General features: G+C 33.7%; 1 protein-coding gene across 1 annotated transcript; it reads right to left on the reverse strand.

Moving 5' to 3' along the window:
• Positions 1-160: 160 nt before the first annotated feature.
• LOC134723088 (adhesive plaque matrix protein-like) lies at positions 161-21,391 on the reverse strand. Its single transcript, XM_063586727.1, has 4 exons — positions 19,738-21,391; positions 6,501-6,578; positions 3,974-4,042; positions 161-1,782 (listed from the first exon to the last, which is right to left on the reverse strand). The coding sequence occupies exons 1-4, from the start codon at positions 21,389-21,391 to the stop codon at positions 161-163; spliced, it is 3,423 nt and encodes a 1,140-aa protein (XP_063442797.1).
• Between the last annotated feature and the right edge of the window lie 383 nt (positions 21,392-21,774).

Consider the following 21,774-nt stretch of genomic DNA (forward strand, 5'->3'; position numbering starts at 1 on the left):
TTATTTCAAACAAAGTATGTGTAACACATTTAATACACAGAAAAAATGAGTTATCATTTTAATTTACAAATCCTGACTTTAACAAGATTAAATATTGTTTTTGTAAAATACATTTGAACCTGTCTTAAACACAAGAACAAGTTGTACAGCGCTGTTATTATCACTGGTATTTGTTGTAGGTGTTTGGTTGGTATTTAGCGTTGTATTGTGGTGCATACGGTTTTGAGGCGTAATATGTTGGTGGATATGCCTTTTTTGATGGTGCATACGATTTTGATGCTTTCAAATTTGCTAGTTCGCTGGCATGTTTCAATACCGCGGTCTTTGTTTTAACGTGGTGCAAGTTAACATATTTTCCCTTTGTGCCATAAGTAGGGTTATATGAGTCGTCATGGCCATATGAAGGTGCATATGCTTTTTTAGATGGATTGTAAGATTTTGATGCTTTCAAATTTGTTAGTTCGCTGGCATGATTCAATACCGCGGTCTTTGTTTTAACGTGGTGCAAGTTTACAAATTTTCCCTTTGTGCCATAAGTAGGAATATATGAATCGTCATGGCCATATGAAGGTGCATATGCGTTCTTGGATGGATTGTAAGATTTTGATGCTTTCAAATTTGTTAGCTCGCTGGCATGATTCAATACCTGTGTCTTTGTTTTAACATGGTGCAATTTTACATATTTTCCCTTTGTGTTATAAGTAGGACTATATGAGTCGTCATGGCCATATAAAGGTGCATATGCATTCTTAGATGGGTTGTAGGATTTTGATGCTTTCAAATTTGTTAGTTCGCTGGCATGATTCAATAACTGTGTCTTTGTTTTAACATGGTGTAATTTTACATATTTTCCCTTTGTGTCATAAGTAGGGTTATATGAGTCGTCTTGGCCATATGAAGGTGCATATGCATTCTTAGATGGGTTGTAGGATTTTGATGCTTTCAAATTTGTTAGTTCGCTGGCATGATTCAATAACTGTGTCTTTGTTTTAACATGGTGTAATTTTACATATTTTCCCTTTGTGTCATAAGTAGGGTTATATGAGTCGTCTTGGCCATATGAAGGTGCATATGCATTCTTAGATGGATTGTAAGATTTTGATGCTTTCAAATTTGTTAATTCGCTTGCGTGGTTTAATACTGCCGTCTTTGTTTTAACATGGTGCAAGTTTACATATTTTTCCTTAGGGTTAGATTTACTTGTATACGAGTCATCATATAAGGATGGTGCATAATCTTTTGATGCGTGTAATTTGGTTTGTTCGCTGGAATGTTTCAAAATTGCCGTTGAAGTTTTGGCATGATTGAGTTTTAAGATGTTTTTCTTAGGTGCGTATTTAACCTTAGGTTTGTACGTTGGATAATACGCTGGTTTTGGTGCGTATTCAGATGAGTATGTCTTCTTAGGTTTGTACGTTGGATAATATGCTGGTTTTGGTGCGTATTTAGATGGGTATGTCGTCTTGGGTTTGTACGTTGGATAGTATGCTGGCTTTGGTGCGTACTTAGATGGGTATGTCGTCTTAGGTTTGTACGTTGGATAATATGCTGGTTTTGGTGCATACTTAGTTGGGTATGTCGTCTTGGGTTTGTACGTTGGATAATATGCTGGTTTTGGTGCGTACTTAGTTGGGTATGTCGTCATGGGTTTGTACGTTGGATAATATGCTGGTTTTGGTGCGTACTTAGTTGGGTATGTCGTCTTGGGTTTGTACGTTGGATAATATGCTGGTTTAGGTGCATACTGAGGTGCATATTTCATCTTAGGTTGATACGTTGGTCCTGAAATCAAATAGTAAAACATTGTTAATTCTTATTAACCATGCATATGTTGAATACAACTTTCAAGATTCACTCTGCCGATCAATGGTCTAGAATATAGCTAGAATCCCTATGATCAGTTTATTTTGTAATTGTTTGTCCTAAAATTCTTCAATGTTGGTGCCTCTTATACATTTTTTTAAATATGGATGAACTATGTAGTTTGTTATTTTAGATTTATTTCATTCGTTAATATATACCCAGATAAATCATATCATTGTAAATTCTCTGACTCTTAGTGAATGATACATACGACAACTTATAATTTGAGAATGGCTACAATTCAAAATAGATCAGTATAAAATGAACTGGTGAGGATGAAGAATTGTTAATTGATTTTTCTCACTGTCAGCTACTACTGTTTTATCAGGTTACGAGAAGGAGGTTACAAGTCCCTTTATATGGACGTTTCGTCCTCAAGGGTGTCACCAGCCCAGTAGTCAACATTTCGGTGTTAAACATGAATATCAATCATGTGGTAATTTTTATAAATTTCCTGTTATGAAAACTTTGACCTTTTTGAAAAACTAAGGATTTTCTTATTCCAGGCATAGATTACCTAAGCCGTATTTGGAACAACTTTTGGGAGTTTTGAATCCTCAATACTCTTCAGCTTTGTACTTGTTTTGCTTTAAAATTTCGATTTGAGCGTCACTTACGAGTCTTATGTAGACTAAACGCGCGTCTGGTGTAATAAATTCCAATCCTGGTACTTTTGATAACTATTGGTCCGAGTACACAGTTATTTCGTAGTGCATTTCTTTTAGACAATAAATGAAAATAAAAAAAAAAAGCCTGCGCTTTCTCGATAATATTTTTACAGTGTGTTGTACTACTTTTGGGACAAATTATATCAAAATAATAGAAGACTTCATCAGCTCTAACTCAAAATATGGACAATTTTGTGTTAAGGGGGTCTTGAAATCTTTTGACAGCTTCCGAAGTGCCAATTTTTGTACCTTTTTCAGCTGGACCTAATCACTACTAAACCTAAATATTTATGACCCAAATCTTTTTTACAGTGTCAATTCACCCCAAAACTTGCTATATGAGGCATAAAACATGGAGAATTACATTTGGAAGGGGTATAACAAAAATTGGCAAGTAACACACTGTCCACACTAAGGCCTATATTCGTGGACAACGAAAATCAAAGGACGATAACTATGTACTCGGACCTATTAACACTTTCAATTGTTTTTCTCTTTATAATTTTGAAAGAGAGACTTTCTCAAGTGTTCCTGGGTCAATTATGAAAGCATTGTGTTTCACAAAAAATATTGACTTTCATTTCTTTATGATAAGATATAATGCTTGTTCCTGAAATATTTAAAAATGATATAGATAATGAATAAACATAAAACATGAACATTGAAAGTTTTATTTACAGTTAATTTATGATTATGAACATATGATATTAATGAAAACGTGATACCCTCGAGGAAATAAATCTCCACCAGTAGTGGCATTGACCCAGTGGTTGCAAATAAACCAATCCTAGATACCAGGATGAAAAATACATTTGCGCCAGACGCGCGTTTCGTCTTCAAAAGACTCGTAAGTGACACTCGAATCAAAAAATTATTAAAAGTCCAAGTAGAGTACGAAGTTGAAGTGCATTAAAGACCAAAAAAATCATAAAACAGGTAAGGTAATGTATTCTTGAGGTAGACAAGCCTTAGTTTTTCACAAATTTCAAGTTTTGCTTACAGTTAATTTTTAATTATGAACACATCAATGATAAATCAATTGAACACAGACGGACTGACTACTTAGCTGGTAGAACCCTCGGGGAGACACTAATTCGTAAATCAACAGGCTACACTTTATGGAACAACGAAGACACTCTTAAAAAAAATAACCATGGCGTTGTCAGTTTATTTTCTATCTTTTATTATAAGAGTTTGACATCTTTTTGATGTTGACATAGTTATTGCAAGGAACTATCCTATTGACCTTTATAAAGGAGGGGCGAAAGATATCGAAGGGACTCTCTAAATGGTTTTAATTAACGAAACATACAAATAACAAGTCTTCAAATGTAAAGTAAAGAGAAGTTGTTTAAGTAGAATTCACCATACTGATGAACTGCTAAAACAAAATAATAAAATACAGAACTCAATAATGCGTCAAATTATCAAATGTAACATACCATATTTTGGCGGGTTGTAGTTATTTCCTGGATTGTATTGTCCTGGGTTGTTGGATGTAGCACTAGCACCTGTAATGATATATCATTTAGTTCTATCAACAGTCTCACTGGACTTTTGGCAGATTATTGTTTTACCAAAAAATATATATTCATTTATTTGGTTGACAGAATAATTTTTTTCAATTAAATATTTTCGAAACAAGTTGTTTGATTTTCCATTAAAACATACAATTACTATCCATTTTTGTATCGTTAATTACAAAAACGCAGAATTGGCGGTCGTTCATCAATTAGATGGATAAGGAACTATTCAGAAACCTTAGTGTGGGTGTACTTAATTATTTTACTCAGATCATACATAATGTCTTTATAAAGGGATTGATAGGATAAATAAGTATGCATTATTGGCTGTTGTAAATATACAGTATATCGTCAATGTCAGAAATATATATAAAAAAAAGACTTGCATGAGGCAGAGAAACTCGGGAAGGGCGATGTTTAATAGAACTCTCCCCTATTTGTGTACTGAAAACAAAAACGTTATTATTTTTTTTACATTTACCTAATCTTGTTTTTATACTGCAAATAAACTCATCATAGATACCAGGACTAAATTTTATATATACGTCAGACGCGCGTTTTGTCTACTAAAGACCCATCAGTGACGCTCGAATCCAAAAACGTTTTAAAAAAAGCCAAATAAAGTACGAAGTTGAAGAGCAACTTAAACTAACACATTGAAACCTATATAAATAGAAACTAAATGTCAAACTTATCTCATCACTTAATGAACACCTGATTGTTGAGAAAGTATTGCATGATGAAATTGACATTGCACAAACTATAGCTGTACTACTATAGTTAGGAAATAAGCACAACTAGTTGCAGTGTAAAACTAATTACCCGTTCGAAACGGCTGTTTCTTTCCGATCGTCCGCCAATTGTGTTATTTATGAGAAATAAATTATGTTTTCAAATCATTAATCAATTGATGTTGACCAAAGAAAAGGTACGTACGTGCAGAGGCTACATTATACGGAGCTGCTGAGGCTGAATACGAAATTGTATCCACTTTAATCCATTTTTTGTTCAAAATGTTAATTTACTATTTAGATCAACTAAATATTTTCTCTTATCTAATTATCATATTGAAGTGAACAATCATTTGACGAGGCTGACAAATCGGTTGTCGAGATTGAAAAATAAAATATCCACATTTAGAATATATCAATTTCTTTACTTAGAAAAGTCATTTATTTAGCATTTAATTCCAAACCAATGTCAAATATTTATTTCCTGAAACCATTATTGCATCTAAATAAACATAAAAAGATGTGTTATGCTTTCTTATGAGGTTGCTCTTAACACGAGACATAATGACACAGATGTCAACAACTAAAGGTCACTATAGTTATCAGCGGTACCAGGATTATAATTTAGTACGCCAGACGCGCGTTTCGTCTACATAAGACTCCTCAGTGACTATGTTTTAAAATATTCCTTGATTGCTATTTGATAATTTTGATAGTACGATAGTTAATATATAATGGCATTAATATTGGTTATACGAAACGTTTGATATCTATAATTACATTTACACTCTAGACGAAATAAACCTGCAACATATGTTTGAAAGGTTTTTCTAAGCTTTAAAACCAGGCTTAATCCACTATTAGAAAATGTCTGTAAAAAGGAATATGATAGTTACTGTTCATTCGATTTATTTCAGCTTTTGTTTTGCAATTTGATATGGGATTTTACAACTTGAACTTTCCTTGTTATTTAGTAACTTCGTAATTTTACGTTTTGATACATTTATTTATGTCTTTTTTGTTAACGTGCCGAATGCCTAAATAAATTGAAAATGATGGATATAATCATATTTAACTATTGAAGAATACAAAAAGATCAAATATGAAATCATTTTTATAAAATTAAGTTAATGTACTGTCAAAAGGTAAAACAGACAGTCATTTTGTCAGAAACGGGTTAAGCTAGAAAATGTATAATAAAAAATAGTGGAGTTTGCTTGGTTTTCTAGTTATGAAAAGTACTTTTTAGTGTCAAGGTCAAAACTTATATTTTTTGTTTATTAATTCACAATAAAACCCTTGAAATAGTGTAACAATTTCTAATTCGTTTTAATCGTTATATTAACTGTTGTGGTCAACTGCTTTAACCAGGCTATTAGCCTAGAAAACCAGACCTTCAACTTAATCCAATAACACCCGTGGTGCTATTTCAAAACTGTTGAAAGGTTTAAAGTCACAAAGTAAAAGGCATATAAGCACCCGTATCTGCAACAGGTTATAAAAGATCTAAATCAGATATTTTTTTTGTCGTTTAGTAGAAGCAAATCATAGTAATTCTGACGGTTTTGACATTTCAGAAACAGGTATTTATTTTTAAAATGAAAATCGGGCATATATACGATGTGCATGGCTTCTTTTCTTAACATTGAAGGCAAATCCACAGTTAAAATGATATCTATTTTATTTATGAAGACTGAGTAACAAAATCGACTTACCGATGATTTCCCAGACACAGAAACACAGGAGACATAGATATACTTTTAGTCCCTCCATTGTCGATCCTAAACCTTGTACTGAAAAACAATAGGAAATGTCTATTTATACTAATTCCTTAAAGCCAAATTAATTTGCTTGGAAGATTTCACCATTATAAATGTATAATTGATTAAATAACTACATGTTTTTGATTGTGATTACAAGTCAAGTACAAAATCTGTATGCTTCTAATGAGATATTTAGCTGATTTACAATAGTTCAGGGGGTTTCACTCTTTGATATACTTATCTGTCGCATAGAAAACGGAAATAACGCCGAGTATGCATTATTTTAGAACAATGATAATTTTACGAGTGACAACATTATTAAATGTTTGTTCACCGCTATTTTCAAAAGTGATATTGTATCACCTCTTTAATTTGGAATATTATTATATGTTTTGATTTATCTTACTCCTATATGATTTTCAATAATTGCAAATTTCTTAGTGTTTTATGTATATTTTAGAGTACTATGTCTTTTGTATGTCTTTTTCATTTGTATTGTAGTCCTGTCATTTTGTCATTTTAATGCTATATTTATCATTGCCAAAATAGCGGGAGGTTGACTATCAACAAAACCAAGGTTCACCCTACAATTTATTTTTAAAATGTGCCGTGCAAAGTCATGAAAATGACCATGATTATATTATAGTTAGTAGTTTTTTGTGTTTCTGTTGTGTCGTTGTTCTCTTCTTATAGTTGATGTGTTTCTCTCCGTTTTTTTTTTACCTCGGATTTGTTTTTTTCTCAATAGAGTTATCAATTTCGAACAGCGATATACTTCTGGTGCCTTTCTTTATTCGTTTATTGTTAAGTACATATATCCAGACATGGTTTGTTTTTGTTTGAATTGATTTATATTTATCATATCAGGGCATTTATAGCTTACTATACGGTGTATATATCTCCCAGTTGATACGACATTCCTGTGCTTGCATAACCATCATGATTTTCTTGATAGTCTGTCCCTTTGGTATCTTTCGTCTCTCTTTTTTTACTATGTTGTTATTTCTCATAGGTGTTATGGTGACCAGTAGTCGCAGCTGACTTTTAAGTCACTCAATTGTCAATTATACAATATCTTCCGTTTTTCATATTAGTATATCACACAATATCTATAATGATATCTTTGTTTAATATCGTACTTGTTAGCAGCAGCTTTCATGGAATTTATGATAGGAAATGCTAGTCTTGATATAAATCAACTGGGAGATATATAGTTCATATACAGGTGATGCTGAAATAACGCTACATAGAAATGCAAAGTACACAATTTGTAATCTAAAACCATGTCTTTCTTTTGATGTTAACAATTTTTCGAAACAATCATTTCCAATAGCTAGATATCAGTCAAGATATACGGGATACTTCACTGTATCAGTTTTATCATTTATTTCAAATTCTAAAAGTTCAACACAGTGATAAAACTTTGAATTACCTAGTGAGAGGACATCATATCATGTATATTATGGAAAGTTAGTATGCTAGCAAAATTATATTGTTCCTTAGACGTTTCTATATGAAGTCTGTCATACAAATGAAAGAACAAGTCGGCAAGAAGGGAAACACAATTGGTACATATGGGGACAAAAAATCACAAAAATACTGAACTCCGGGGAAATTCAAAACGAACGTTCCTAATCAAATGGCAAAGTCAAGCTCAAAGACTCCATACGAATGAATACAGCTATCGCATTTCAGAATTGTTACAAAAATTTTCTAAATGAGAATGTTTTTGATATATAGATAAACCTTTTGAAAGGTTTCCTTTTAAGGAATGCAAAAATAAAAGAAGAGGGATATTATGAAACAATGTTGATATTTTATAGATTAAGTGGATATAACAGTTTGTATGCATAAACGTTATATGAATGTACATTTGATGTTTTCTTCATATGATCTTATGAGCTAATTATCGGTTTTTGATTGAAAAATAAATTGACGACGGTTATATTCTCAATTTGGAAGAGATCAATATCAAGTATTCTCTATTTGAAACAATAATGCACATTTTAGACAGTTTAAACAGGATTTCCAGTTAACAAGTCAATATCGGGTATGAAAACCTCTTGAATTTTTTAACGCCTGATGCATCTGTCGCAAAAAATCAATCAGATGTCGGAAAAGTCTTTAGGTATATGTTGTTCTCCTGAAAGGTGCATTTGAGTATGTCTGCCATTATATATAACTATTGTTAAACAAATCAATTATATAAGATCATACTTTTCTGCTTATCTTTTAGGTGATGTGATTCCCTCGGTTTTGGTTTATAACCCGGATTGCTTTCGCTGAATCGATTTATGACCATTGCACAGTGGTATATTGCTGTTGTCTTAATTTATTTGACAAGAAGATCTTCAATATCTTTCCACCAAAATCCGTATGTGTGTATCTTTTGAAACAAGAAAGTTAAGCATGTCCGTTTAAAGTATTGATATTTACAGGAAACCGAAATTTTAAATAAATGTATATGTTTTCAAAATCATTCATCTCGAAATTTAGCACATGAAAATATATTCTTTTATTATATCTTTGAATCAACTTTAAGTGAAAAATAGGTTGTATGCAAATGATTATAAAATTGACCGTGGGATCGAAAATGTATCGTATGTCCATTTGTAAAATTAGGATTAGAAATAGAAAATCTTTCAAAGAGACCATAACCCGAACAAAGAACGGATAACAGACACAGCAAAAAAATTCCCGCGTCCGGGGTCAGGTTTCAGCTGTCCTCTAAAAAAATGTGTAAGTATGTAGTAAAATGGACGTCATACAAAAACATAAATATAAATACAAAGAGGTAGGGCCAATTTGCCGGGGATTTTTTTCACAGAAGAGCCAATTTCAAAAAGTGTCGACAGAATAGAATTTACTATAAAAACAAAAAATAAAAATGCTTTTTGATCAATATCTCGATTTACATATATTATAATATGTGTGATCAATAGTTAATTTAACCCTCAAAAAGGATGAAAGTCCAATATGCGGCTTTTCGGGTGTTTTTATGTGGAGAAAACAGGGCATCCCCCCAGAAGGACATTTCAAACCAAAAAAAGTTATGCTTTTTATGACTGTTGTTATTCATACTACCTTTTCCCTCAAAAATGAAATTGGTTTGGTATGTACTTAATACATAAAAACAACTTTTTACAGAAAAAATTGCAACATCAATAAATTGTACCGATAAAGCTTCTAAATAAGATATATAACGATAAGCATCGCCGTAGCTCCATCGGTAAATCACAGAACTGCCAAGAAATGATGGTTTTGAAGAAAGGGTTCGAATCTCGCTCAGAATGATTGCATTTTTTGTGTTGTTATATTAAATTTTAATGTTTCTATTATATTTTTCGGATGTTTGCTTGATTCATAGAGTTTTTCTTGTTCATTTTGAATATATAGTTTACTAGTATATCATTTTACATGTATAAAACAAATAATGATGTATCATTCATTGTGTGCAATCCTATGACTGTCCATACTCTGCACTTACTTTCTATTCATGTGTTTAAATTCATTAGATATATTCAAGGGACAACTCTCCGTCAAACTGATGTAGGTACCCGTGCATAACCAATAACACGAGAATTCATTCTATAAAAATAAAGCCTGCATGTAGGGGGTGTAATATACACAAAACTTAAAATAAGGCCATTGTATACAAGTTTCAAAACAACAAAAACAATTTTTCGAAACCTTTTTTGAACATGGTATTATATGTAAAAAAATGCAGTCAACAACAATTTTGTCGCAAATTCACAAAATGTATAGATACTAGAACTGAAATGTTTACCACCGTCCTTACACCGGTAACTTAGTCATCAGAAAATAAAACAACATTACAGAACAAATCGGTTACACTACAAATCGTGAATGATTTTAGGGAAAACAGCAGGAAGCTGTTGTGATAGTATCACAACGAAGGGTCGATTTGTTAAAATTACAGAAAAGGCAATATAACATGTGTAAGTAACACAGGGTGATCTATGACCAACTGATGTAAGATGTTCTCCGGTTTAAATATATACATGTATTATCTTATCTTATTTATTAGACGATAAAACCTTAAAAGACCAGGACAAATACAGATATACATATATTCAGAATGATAAAATCATTATCTGTATGTGTTCGATATTATTTGGCTCCTTGACAAGTTACGGGGTATGGCATCTTGCATTTTTGGACCTTTTGGATTATAGCTCTTCATCTTTTATATAAGCTTTGGATTTCAAATATTTTGGCCACGAGCATCACTGAAGAGACATGTATTGTCGAAATGCGCATCTGGTGCAAGAAAATTGGTACCGTTAATTTAATTACTACCACTGGGTCGATGCCTCTGCTGGTGGACTATTAGTCCCCGAGGGTATCACCACCCCAGTAGCCAGTACTTCGGTACTGGCATGAAACTACGGATTTTTGTGTTATTAAATTTTGCTGTAACAAAATGATAGAATTTATTATAAATTAAGGAATGTACCTCCCTCATGCAAAGCTCTGATTCCTTTCACGGATTTGGCTATACTTTTTGGACCTTTTGGATTATAGTTGTTCATCTTTTATGTAAGCTTTGGATTTCAAATGTTTTGGCCACGAGCATCACTGAAGAGACATGTATTGTCGAAATGCGCATCTGGTGCAAGAAAATTGGTACCGTTAATTTAATTACTACCACTGGGTCGATGCCTCTGCTGGTGGACTATTAGTCCCCGAGGGTATCACCACCCCAGTAGCCAGTACTTCGGTACTGGCATGAAACTACGGAATTTTGTGTTATTAAATTTTGCTGTTACAAAATGATAGAATTTATTATAAATTAAAGAATGTATCTCCCTCATGCAAAGCTCTGATTCCTTTCACGGATTTGGCTATTCTTTTTGGACCTTTTGGATTATAGCTCTTCATCTTTTATATAAGCTTTGGATTTCAAATGTTTTGGCCACGAGCATCACTGAAGAGACATGTATTGTTGAAATGCGCATCTGGTGCAAGAAAATTGGTACCGTTAATTTAATTACTACCACTGGGTCGATGCCTCTGCTGGTGGACTATTAGTCCCCGAGGGTATCACCACCCCAGTAGCCAGTACTTCGGTACTGGCATGAAACTACGGATTTTTGTGTTATTAAATTTTGCTGTTACAAAATGATAGAATTCATTATAAATTAAGGAATGTATCTCCCTCATGCAAAGCTCTGATTCCTTTCACGGATTTGGCTATACTTTTTGGACCTTTTGGATTATAGCTCTTCATCTTTTATATAAGCTTTGGATTTCAAATGTTTTGGCCACGAGCATCACTGAAAAGAAATGTATTGTCGAAATGCGCATCTGGTGCAAGAAAATTGGTACCGTTAATTTAATTACTACCACTGGGTCGATGCCTCTGCTGGTGGACTATTAGTCCCCGAGGGTATCACCACCCCAGTAGCCAGTACTTCGGTACTGGCATGAAACTACGGATTTTTGTGTTATAAAATTTTGCTGTTACAAAATGATAGAATTTATTATAAATTAAGGAATGTATCTCCCTCATGCAAAGCTCTGATTCCTTTCACGGATTTGGCTATACTTTTTGGACCTTTTGGATTATAGCTCTTCATCTTTTATATAAGCTTTGGATTTCAAACATTATGGCCACGAGCATCACTGAAGAGACATGTATTGTCGAAATGCGCATCTGGTGCAAGAAAATTGGTACCGTTAATTTAATTACTACCACTGGGTCGATGCCTCTGCTGGTGGACTATTAGTCCCCGAGGGTATCACCACCCCAGTAGCCAGTACTTCGGTACTGGCATGTTACTACGGATGTTTGTGTTATTAAATTTTGCTGTTACAAAATGATAGAATTTATTATAAATTAAGGAATGTATCTCCCTCATGCAAAGCTCTGATTCTTTTCACGGATTTGGCTATACTTTTTGGACCTTTTGGATTATAGCTCTTCATCTTTTATATAAGCTTTGGATTTTAGATATTTTGGCCACGAGCATCACTGAAGAGACATGTATTGTCGAAATGCGCATCTGGTGCAAGAAAATTGGTACCGTTAATTTAATTGCATAAATGATGTTTAAAATAAAATAAAATCAATATTAAAAAATCAATAGTCTTGGCCTTGTTTTTTTAGGAATACCTGTTCAAGGTATGAAAATAGATGTTGTGACGTATTTTCATGTACTATAATAACCATCTATCGGGCTATTTAAAACATGGTTTACCGTTCTTATCGAATGAAACAAATTGCCGGCAAATTGGTTTTACCTCTTTATAATAAAAACAGTCGAGACTTACAAAGATCAAATCTCAGTTAAACTGATTAATTAATCGTGTGTTTATCAACTGAAAATCAGGGCACAATTACTCCCGTTATGAGTTTAGTATCAACCATCATAGAATATATAAGAATAAGATAACAGGTATCATGCGAACACCTGGTTTTAGAACAAACGTATTTATTACCGATGGACACACCTTATTAGTGAAACAATATTAATATCAAAATATGCTATATTGGCAACAGTATCATAACTATATCACTTCTGAATAAGCCTCTTTAAAGACTTTGTTAACTTTTGAGGTACATGACAACATTTATGTGCTTTGTAAAGATTATTACAACAAAACAATGGATGCGAAATACCCGAACGTATAAGATGTCTGCATGTAGATTTATATTTAAGAATGATAAAATTGAGAATGGAAATGGGGAATGTGTCAAAGAGACAACAACCCGACCAAAATAAAAAAACACAACAGCAGAAGGTCACCAACAGGTCTTCAATGTAGCGAGAAATTCCCGCACCCGGAGGCGTCCTTCAGCTGGCCCCTAAACAAATATATACTAGTTCAGTGATAATGAACGCCATACTAATTTCCAAATTGTACACAAGAAACTAAAATTTAAATAATACAAGACTAACAAAGGCCAGAGGCTCCTGACTTGGGACAGGCGCAAAAATGCGGCGGGGTTAAACATGTTTGTGAGATCTCAACCCTCCCCCTATACCTCTAACCAGTGTAGAAAAGTAAAAGCATGTCTTTTTACCGATGATAACATTTTAGTAAATGTTTTGACTAGATTGGGATATCGAAAACCCTGGTGCAATAATTTTTCATGAATACAGAGTTTTATTCGTTAAAATTAAAGATATGGTTACATTCAAATGCGAATCAATCAAGTTGAGACACATAAACCACCATGATATGGTGGCAGGGGAATGCACCATCTGAACATTGACCATTCCCAATAAGATGAAAAAGCATCTTTTTTTATAAATTTTGGTATAAAGCTTTCGGTGAAAGTTATAGTTATCAATATCCAGTAAAGAGCAGTGTTCGTTGTTAGTATTAGCTTTATTTAAGTGTAAAAACTGAAGTCATCAATTCTTTAGCTACTATATCATGATACAAAGAGAAACAAGTGATCAGTATCTGGAGTTTCTTATTGACAACATAATTGTTGAAATGAAGGCAGATTTTTTCAATCAGTTGTCGGAGTTCCTAAATCAGTTGTCGGAATTCCGAATGGAACGACTGTGCGCCTCTCCTCGCAGAACTCTTCTTATTTTCATATGTATTTGAGTTCCTTCAGACACTTGTCAAAAACAAGAAGACCAAAGAAACCAGGTTATTCAATTTCACTTTCTAATTTATTGTGTAAGTTCTTTCTGTTAACAATTCGAACTTTCTCTGATTGGGGTCCAGTAATATATCACCTAGAACAAGAAATTAAAGTCACAATAGACACGGCTTCCTCCGCCTTTTTTTAAACTTAAACCTCGAATTTGGCATACACAGTGAATTCAGTACCAGAATCTATTACGCACGAGACGATTTTAATTTTGAAATTGTCAATGTCCCCTTCCATAATAATAGCAACATACCACCTTCACCTGCATATGGGATTTGATTTTGATTTTTGGTGTTTTAATGTCACTTTTATGCACCACATTTAGGCTACTTTGTGGCAGAAACAGTTTGTATTTTTTGAAAGAAGCCGGAGTGGCTAGTGAAAACCAACGACCTTCGATAGGAAAACAAACAGTCCTAGTCAATTAAGATTGGAATTGAGATTACCCGCAATAGTTTGGTTCGAACTCAAAAACCTAATGTTGACTGGTAAGTGATTACACTACTAAGACCACTTGATCTTCGATATATACATTTTCCAAGTTGTTCGGTATTCAGGAGCTTGCAGCTCCTACTCAGACTATATAAAACACCACTAGTGTCTGAGCAGAAAGTTGATGAATCAGGATTATGTCAAAGAATGGCTCCTCCTTTTTCTAAAAATAAATTGTCTGAAGGTACCAAGAACTTGTTAATAAATATCCCATTCCAACTTCACAGATAATACACGATGGCCCTGAATTATAGATTATGCGTACTGACGTTGTTTATCATCTTAATAAGGTGTTACAGTATTCTTTATTATTTGTCATTATTCATATTACTTTACTGTCAGGTGTGTTTTTTTGTGATATCCTATTGACGTGACTCTGAATTTAGGTTTTCTGTCATACTTTAAACGACAACATTAATTTATTTTTACCTTTGCTACGTAAAACGTGCGTTTTTACGCTTATACTTCAAACGGGATTTTAGTTTGATAAATACAATCTTATAATGAAAAAAACCAAAATGAGGATGTCAAATATGATGTATGCCTTTTTGTGCTTCTTTATTACATTGGTTTGGTTTTTATACTGATGAAGATTATAACACAATTTTGACTGCTATATCCCTATTTTGAAAATTTTTAGCTATGGTGCCTGGTTTTTATCACAAATCGTTGTCAATATAAGGAATTAGAAATGACTGTCATAGAAATGAGAGTTGCTATAAAACCAGTTCAATCCACCATTTTCTACATAGAAAAATGTCTTTACCAAGTCAGGAATACAACAGTTGGTATCCATTTGTTTGATGTGATTAGGCTTTTTATTTTGAAATTTGATTAGGGTCTTTCTGTTTTAAGTTTTCATCAAAGTTCAGTATTTTTATAATTTTACTTTTTGATACTCGCAAGATACTTTACAAATTCAAAATGTTTGCCTTTACTTTCTCAAGGTGATTTGTTCAGTAGTCTAGACTGATGCATTAAGATAATGTCATTTTATATTCAAGCAAGTTTTATAGTTAAACAGTTTTGTTGACTTATAGTTTGGAAAGATTAATGGTTAGATAATAGTCATTAATAAGTTTTCATAACTAATGCATAATCTGGTGATATAACTTGTCATCATCATAAAAGGGTTTTCAACTACGAGAGTCTAGAACAGGGTCGTCTGACTCTTACGGGGGAGTCTAACACAGGGTCTTTTGACTCTTCCGGGGGAGTCTAAACCAAGGTCTTCTGACTCTTCCGGGGGAGTCTAAAACAAGGTCTTCTGACTCTTCCTGGGGAGTCTAAAACAGGGTCTTCTGACTCTTCCGGGGGGAGTCTAAAACAGGGTCCTTTGACTCTTCCTGGGGAGTCCAAAACAGGGTCTTCTGACTCTTCCGGGGGAAGTCTAAAACAGGGTCTTCTGACTCTTCCGGGGGGAGTCTAAAACAGGGTCTTTTGACTCTTCCTGGGGAGTCTAAAACAGGGACTTCTGACTCTTCCGGGGGAGTCTAAAACAGGGTCTTCTGACTCTTCCGGGGGAGTCTAAAACAGGGTCTTTTTTACTCTTCCTGGGGAGTCTAAAACAGGGTCTTCTGACTCTTCCGTGGGAGTCTAAAGCAAGGTCTTCTGACTCTTCCTGGGGAGTCTAAAACAGGGTCTTCTGACTCTTCCGGGGGGAGTCTAAAACAGGGTCCTTTGACTCTTCCTGGGGAGTCCAAAACAGGGTCTTCTGACTCTTCCGGGGGAAGTCTAAAACAGGGTATTCTGACTCTTCCGGGGGGAGTCTAAAACAGGGTCTTTTGACTCTTCCTGGGGAGTCTAAAACAGGGACTTCTGACTCTTCCGGGGGAGTCTAAAACAGGGTCTTCTGACTCTTCCGGGGGAGTCTCAAACAGGGTCTTCTGACTCTTCCGGGGGGAGTCTAAAACAGGGTCTTTTAACTCTTCCTGGGGAGTCTAAAACAGGGTCTTCTGACTCTTCCGTGGGAGTCTAAAATAAGGTCTTCTGACTCTTCCGGGGGAGTCTAAAACAGGGTCTTCTGACTCTTCCGGAGAACTTAAGATTACAAAACACGATTTTTTAGTATGCTGCGTTGTGTATTGTATGATTTTTGTTTTTTTTCTTCTGATCGTTTTCCATATTTTCACCGAAATTGACAATAACAAAAGCAGTCATATTGTGGTTACGATATCTGCAAAATAAATATTTCGAGACAACTACCATGAAAGCAGAAACCCTGTATGTAGTTTATATGTTGCTCAATATTTGGTCTTATTCGTAATGGCTTAAAAGACAAACACACAAATAATTGCCACAAGACATAACATCTAGAAATCTAAAGACTAAGCAAAACGAACCCTACCAAAACATGTTAGACAAATGAGCTGAATAACTTGCAGTTTTTTCACATGTCGCCTTGTTAGCGGATATTGGATACGCTGACAAAGTGAAAATGAAATTATCCCTTTATCTATTAGAACGTAGAACAAAATCAAACTGAAAGCCGGTGACTAATAAAAGATTTCTTGATCGACATGAATTTATAAGAAATAATATCTATAAAAATCCCAATTCCACTATTCTCCTCACTTACATTCAGATATATTTCCATCAGAGATACTTCACCACTGTTCAAATGTTAGAGAAGACTTCAAAAATTAGAAAAGTCGTATATGTAAATTCCCAAATTCTATCATTCATTGACTGTCGCTGGTTTATGTCTGGTTTTTTTTCATTCATTTTAAGCTATGCCCTTAATTGCCTCATTTGAAACGTTTCCTTTTTGTTGATGACTATACCGTTTCCTCATAAGTTCTTGCATTCACTTGATTTACACGTTTGTGAAAAGTAGTCATATTTCGAAATCCTATCACACCTCCTTATTTTTGTATTATAAAACAATCATATGTGTGTCATTCATTTTGTAAGCCTATCAAAGATCTTCACCTTTTAATGCATCTTTGCCAGTTCATTTAAAACATCATATTCTGGGCTTTGGTTTTAATTAGGAATATTGCAAATCGTTTCTCTTTAGGGAAACTATGTTTGATACTCAAAAATCCATAAAAAGTATAGTCAATATCGTACCAATAATGCTCTTACATTATAACAAAACTAAAAGATTTAGTTGTGTACAGTATAAGCCGAATACATCTGGATATATACGAAGGTTTACATTACTTCCCCAGTGTACACAATGATTATTCACCAAACAAAATCCAAAGCTTCACAAAGACTATTCTTTGAATAATAAATCTGAGGGATTTTCTGGTTCAAAAATAATTTATAAAAAAGATAAGATGTGTTATCGTGTGTTTGTCTATGTTGTGAAGTTATACTATTGTTTCAGAAAAGGTTGAAGGTTTGGTATCATTAAAACCTTTAAATGTTTGCACCTGTTCTAAGTCGTCAGGAATCTGATGTACAGTAGTTGTCGTTTGTTTATGTAATTTATACGTGTTTCTCGTTCTTTTATATAGATTAGACCGCTGGTTTTCCCATTTCAATTGATTTCCAGGTTTAGTAATTTTGGGGCCCTTTATAGCTTGTTCTTTGGTGTGAGCCAATACTCCGTGTTGAAGGCCGTACATTGACCTATAATGGTTCACTTTTATAAATTGTTATTTGGATGTAGAGTTGTCCCATTGGCACTCATACCAGATCATCCTATATCTAAAGATATACCCATCCCAATTTCTTTATTCTCCTTACTTACATTCAGATATATTTCTATCAGACAACCTTCACCACTGTCCAACTGATAGAGAAGACTTTAACACTCACAAACGTCTAATATATAAATTCCCCAAGTTAGAAGTCGATATATCAATTCATCGATTGCCTGTGGTTCATGTCTGTCATTAATTTTTGGCAAACTGTTTTTTTACACAAAAGGAATTAAAAATAAAAAAAACCTAAAAGATTCAGTAGGTAGTCTCCTTAATGAAACACTTATATCTGAATGTATAGAAAGATTTGTATTTGCTCTAGCTTCTTGAGTTGACATTATGATCATATTACACACACGTAACAAGTTACACAAAAGCTTTACACACAAGTAACATAATACGTATAGACAATATATACAAGTAACAAGTTAACACATACTATACAAACTAGGAACAAGTATTAACAGAACTGCAGATAAAAACAGAGATGACTTTTCACTGAAGTCTTATTTTGTGGAAAGGACATCATGAAGTCGGTTGAAATTATTTTTGTTTTGATTTCCTTCATTCCCGGAATGACAAATGTAAAATAATTCAATCGGCCCGCTTTATGAAAAAAACCCACCAACAAAAACAAAAGTGATATACAGCAACAAAAGGATAACCACTGAATTACATGCTCATCAGATAGGACAAGCAAATACAAAATATGGCGGGTTATAACTTCTTTACTGATCCTTAAGACACTTGGGATTGTTTGTTTTGTGGCAAGAAAATCCACTTGCGTCATTCAATAATATGAAAAATAATTTGATTGATATTGACATTGTCAATTTTTTTTTTTATTATAACTCAATGTACAATGTAACCTTCCACCTTTTCCCACTTTTGTTAAATGTTTTTTCTGTTTATCGTAAACATTGAACTGTTCCTACATATAAGATAGTTCATTAAATAAGTTTTTACTACATAAGTAAGTTAAAATACACCGGAGAATATAGTGTTAATGAAAGTTAATTTATTGCACCAGATGCAAATTTTGACAATTAATGTCTCTTCAGTGATGTTCGAGGGAAAACTATTTGAAAGTCCATACTTAATTAAACATCGTAAAGTCAATGATAGAAAATGGACCACAATATATCACAACTAAGAAGAGTGATCAGATATATATGTATGAGTAAGATACTAAACAATTTATATACATAGTCATTGTAAGGCAAATAAATAAATAAATCTTGCAACTCCGATACATCTTTATTTCAAACAAAGTATGTGTAACACATTAATACACAATATCATTTCAATTTCCAAATCCTGACTTTAATCAGATTAAACATTGTTTTTGTAAATTACATTTGAACCTGTCTTGTACATTAGTATTTTTTGTAGGTGTTTGGTTGGTATTTACGGTTGTATTGTGGTGCATACGGTTTTGGGGCGTAATATGTTGGTGCATATGCCTTTTGTGATGGTGCATACGATTTTGATGCTTTCAAATTTGTTAGTTCGCTGGCATGATTCAATTCCGCGGTCTTTGTTTTAACGTGGTGCAAGTTTAAATATTTTCCCTTTGTGCCATAAGCAGGTTTATATGAGTCGACATGGCCATATAAAGGTGCATATGCATTCTTAGATGGATTGTAGGATTTTGATGCTTTCAAATTTGTTAGTTCGCTGGCATGATTCAATACCTGTGTCTTTGTTTTAACATGGTGCAATTTTACATATTTTCCCTTTGTGTCATAAGAAGGTTTATATGAGTCGTCATGGCCATATGAAGGTGCATATGCGTTCTTAGATGGGTTGTAAGATTTTGATGCTTTCAAATTTGTTAGTTCGCTGGCATGATTTAATACCTGTGTCTTTGTTTTAACATGGTGCAATTTTACATATTTTGCCTTTGTGTCATAAGAAGGTTTATATGAGTCTTCATGTCCATATGAAGGTGCATATGCGTTCTTAGATGGATTGTAAGATTTTGATGCTTTCAAATTTGTTAGTTCGCTGGCATGATTTAAAACCTGTGTCTTTGTTTTAACATGGTGCAATTTAACATATTTTCCCTTTGTGTCATAAGAAGGTTTATATGAGTCGTCATGGCCATATGAAGGTGCATATGCGTTCTTAGATGGATTGTAAGATTTTGATGCTTTCAAATTTGTTAGTTCGCTGGCATGATTCAATACCTGTGTCTTTGTTTTAACATGGTGCAATTTTACATATTTTCCCTTTGTGTCATAAGAAGGTTTATATGAGTCGTCATGGCCATATGACGGTGCATATGCATTCTTAGATGGATTGTAAGATTTTGATGCCTTCAAATTTGTTAGTTCGCTGGCATGATTCAATACCTGTGTCTTTGTTTTAACATGGTGCAATTTTACATATTTTCCCTTTGTGTCATAAGAAGGTTTATATGAGTCTTCATGTCCATATGAAGGTGCATATGCATTCTTAGATGGATTGTAAGATTTTGATGCTTTCAAATTTGTTAGTTCGCTTGCGTGGTTTAATACTGCCGTCTTTGTTTTGACATGGTGCAAGTTTACATATTTTGCCTTAGGGTTATATTTATCATATGTGGATGGTGCATAATCTTTTGATGCGTGTAATTTGGTCTGTTCGCTTGAATGTTTCAAAATTGCCGTTGAAGTTTTGGCATGGTTGAGTTTTAAGATGTTTTTCTTAGGCGCATATTTCATCTTAGGTTTGTACTCTGGATAATACGCTGGTTTTGGTGCGTACTGAGATTCGTATTTAGCCTTAGGTTGGTACGTTGGATAATACGCTGGTTTTGGTGCGTATTTAGGTGAGTATGTCTTCTTAGGTTTGTACGTTGGATAATATGCTGGTTTTGGTGCGTACTTAGTTGGGTATGTCGTCTTGGGTTTGTACGTTGGATAATATGCTTGTTTTGGTGCGTACTTAGTTGGGTATGTCGTCTTGGGTTTGTACGTTGGATTATATGCTGGTTTTGGTGCGTACTTAGTTGGGTATGTCGTCTTAGGTTTGTACGTTGGATAATATGCTGGTTTTGGTGCATACTGAGGTGCATATTTCATCTTAGGTTGGTACGTTGGTCCTGAAATCAAATAGTAAAACATTGTTTATTCTTATTAACCATGCGTATGTTGAATACAACTTTTAAGATTCACTCCGCCGATCAATGGTCTAAAAATAGCTAGAATCCCTATGATCAGTTTATTTTGTAATTGTTTGTCCTAAAATTCTTCAATGTTGGTGCCTCTTATACATTTTTTTAAATATGGATGCAATATGAATTTGGTTATTTTAAATTTATTTCATTCGTTAATATTACCCAGATAATTCATATCACTGTAAATTTTCTGACTCTTAGTTAATGATACATACGACAACTTATAATTTGAGAATGGCTACAATTCAAAAAAGATCAGTATAAAATGAATCGGTATAAAATGAACTG

The sequence above is a fragment of the Mytilus trossulus genome, chromosome 6, assembly GCF_036588685.1.
Source record: "Mytilus trossulus isolate FHL-02 chromosome 6, PNRI_Mtr1.1.1.hap1, whole genome shotgun sequence".
Taxonomy (NCBI): domain Eukaryota; kingdom Metazoa; phylum Mollusca; class Bivalvia; order Mytilida; family Mytilidae; genus Mytilus; species Mytilus trossulus.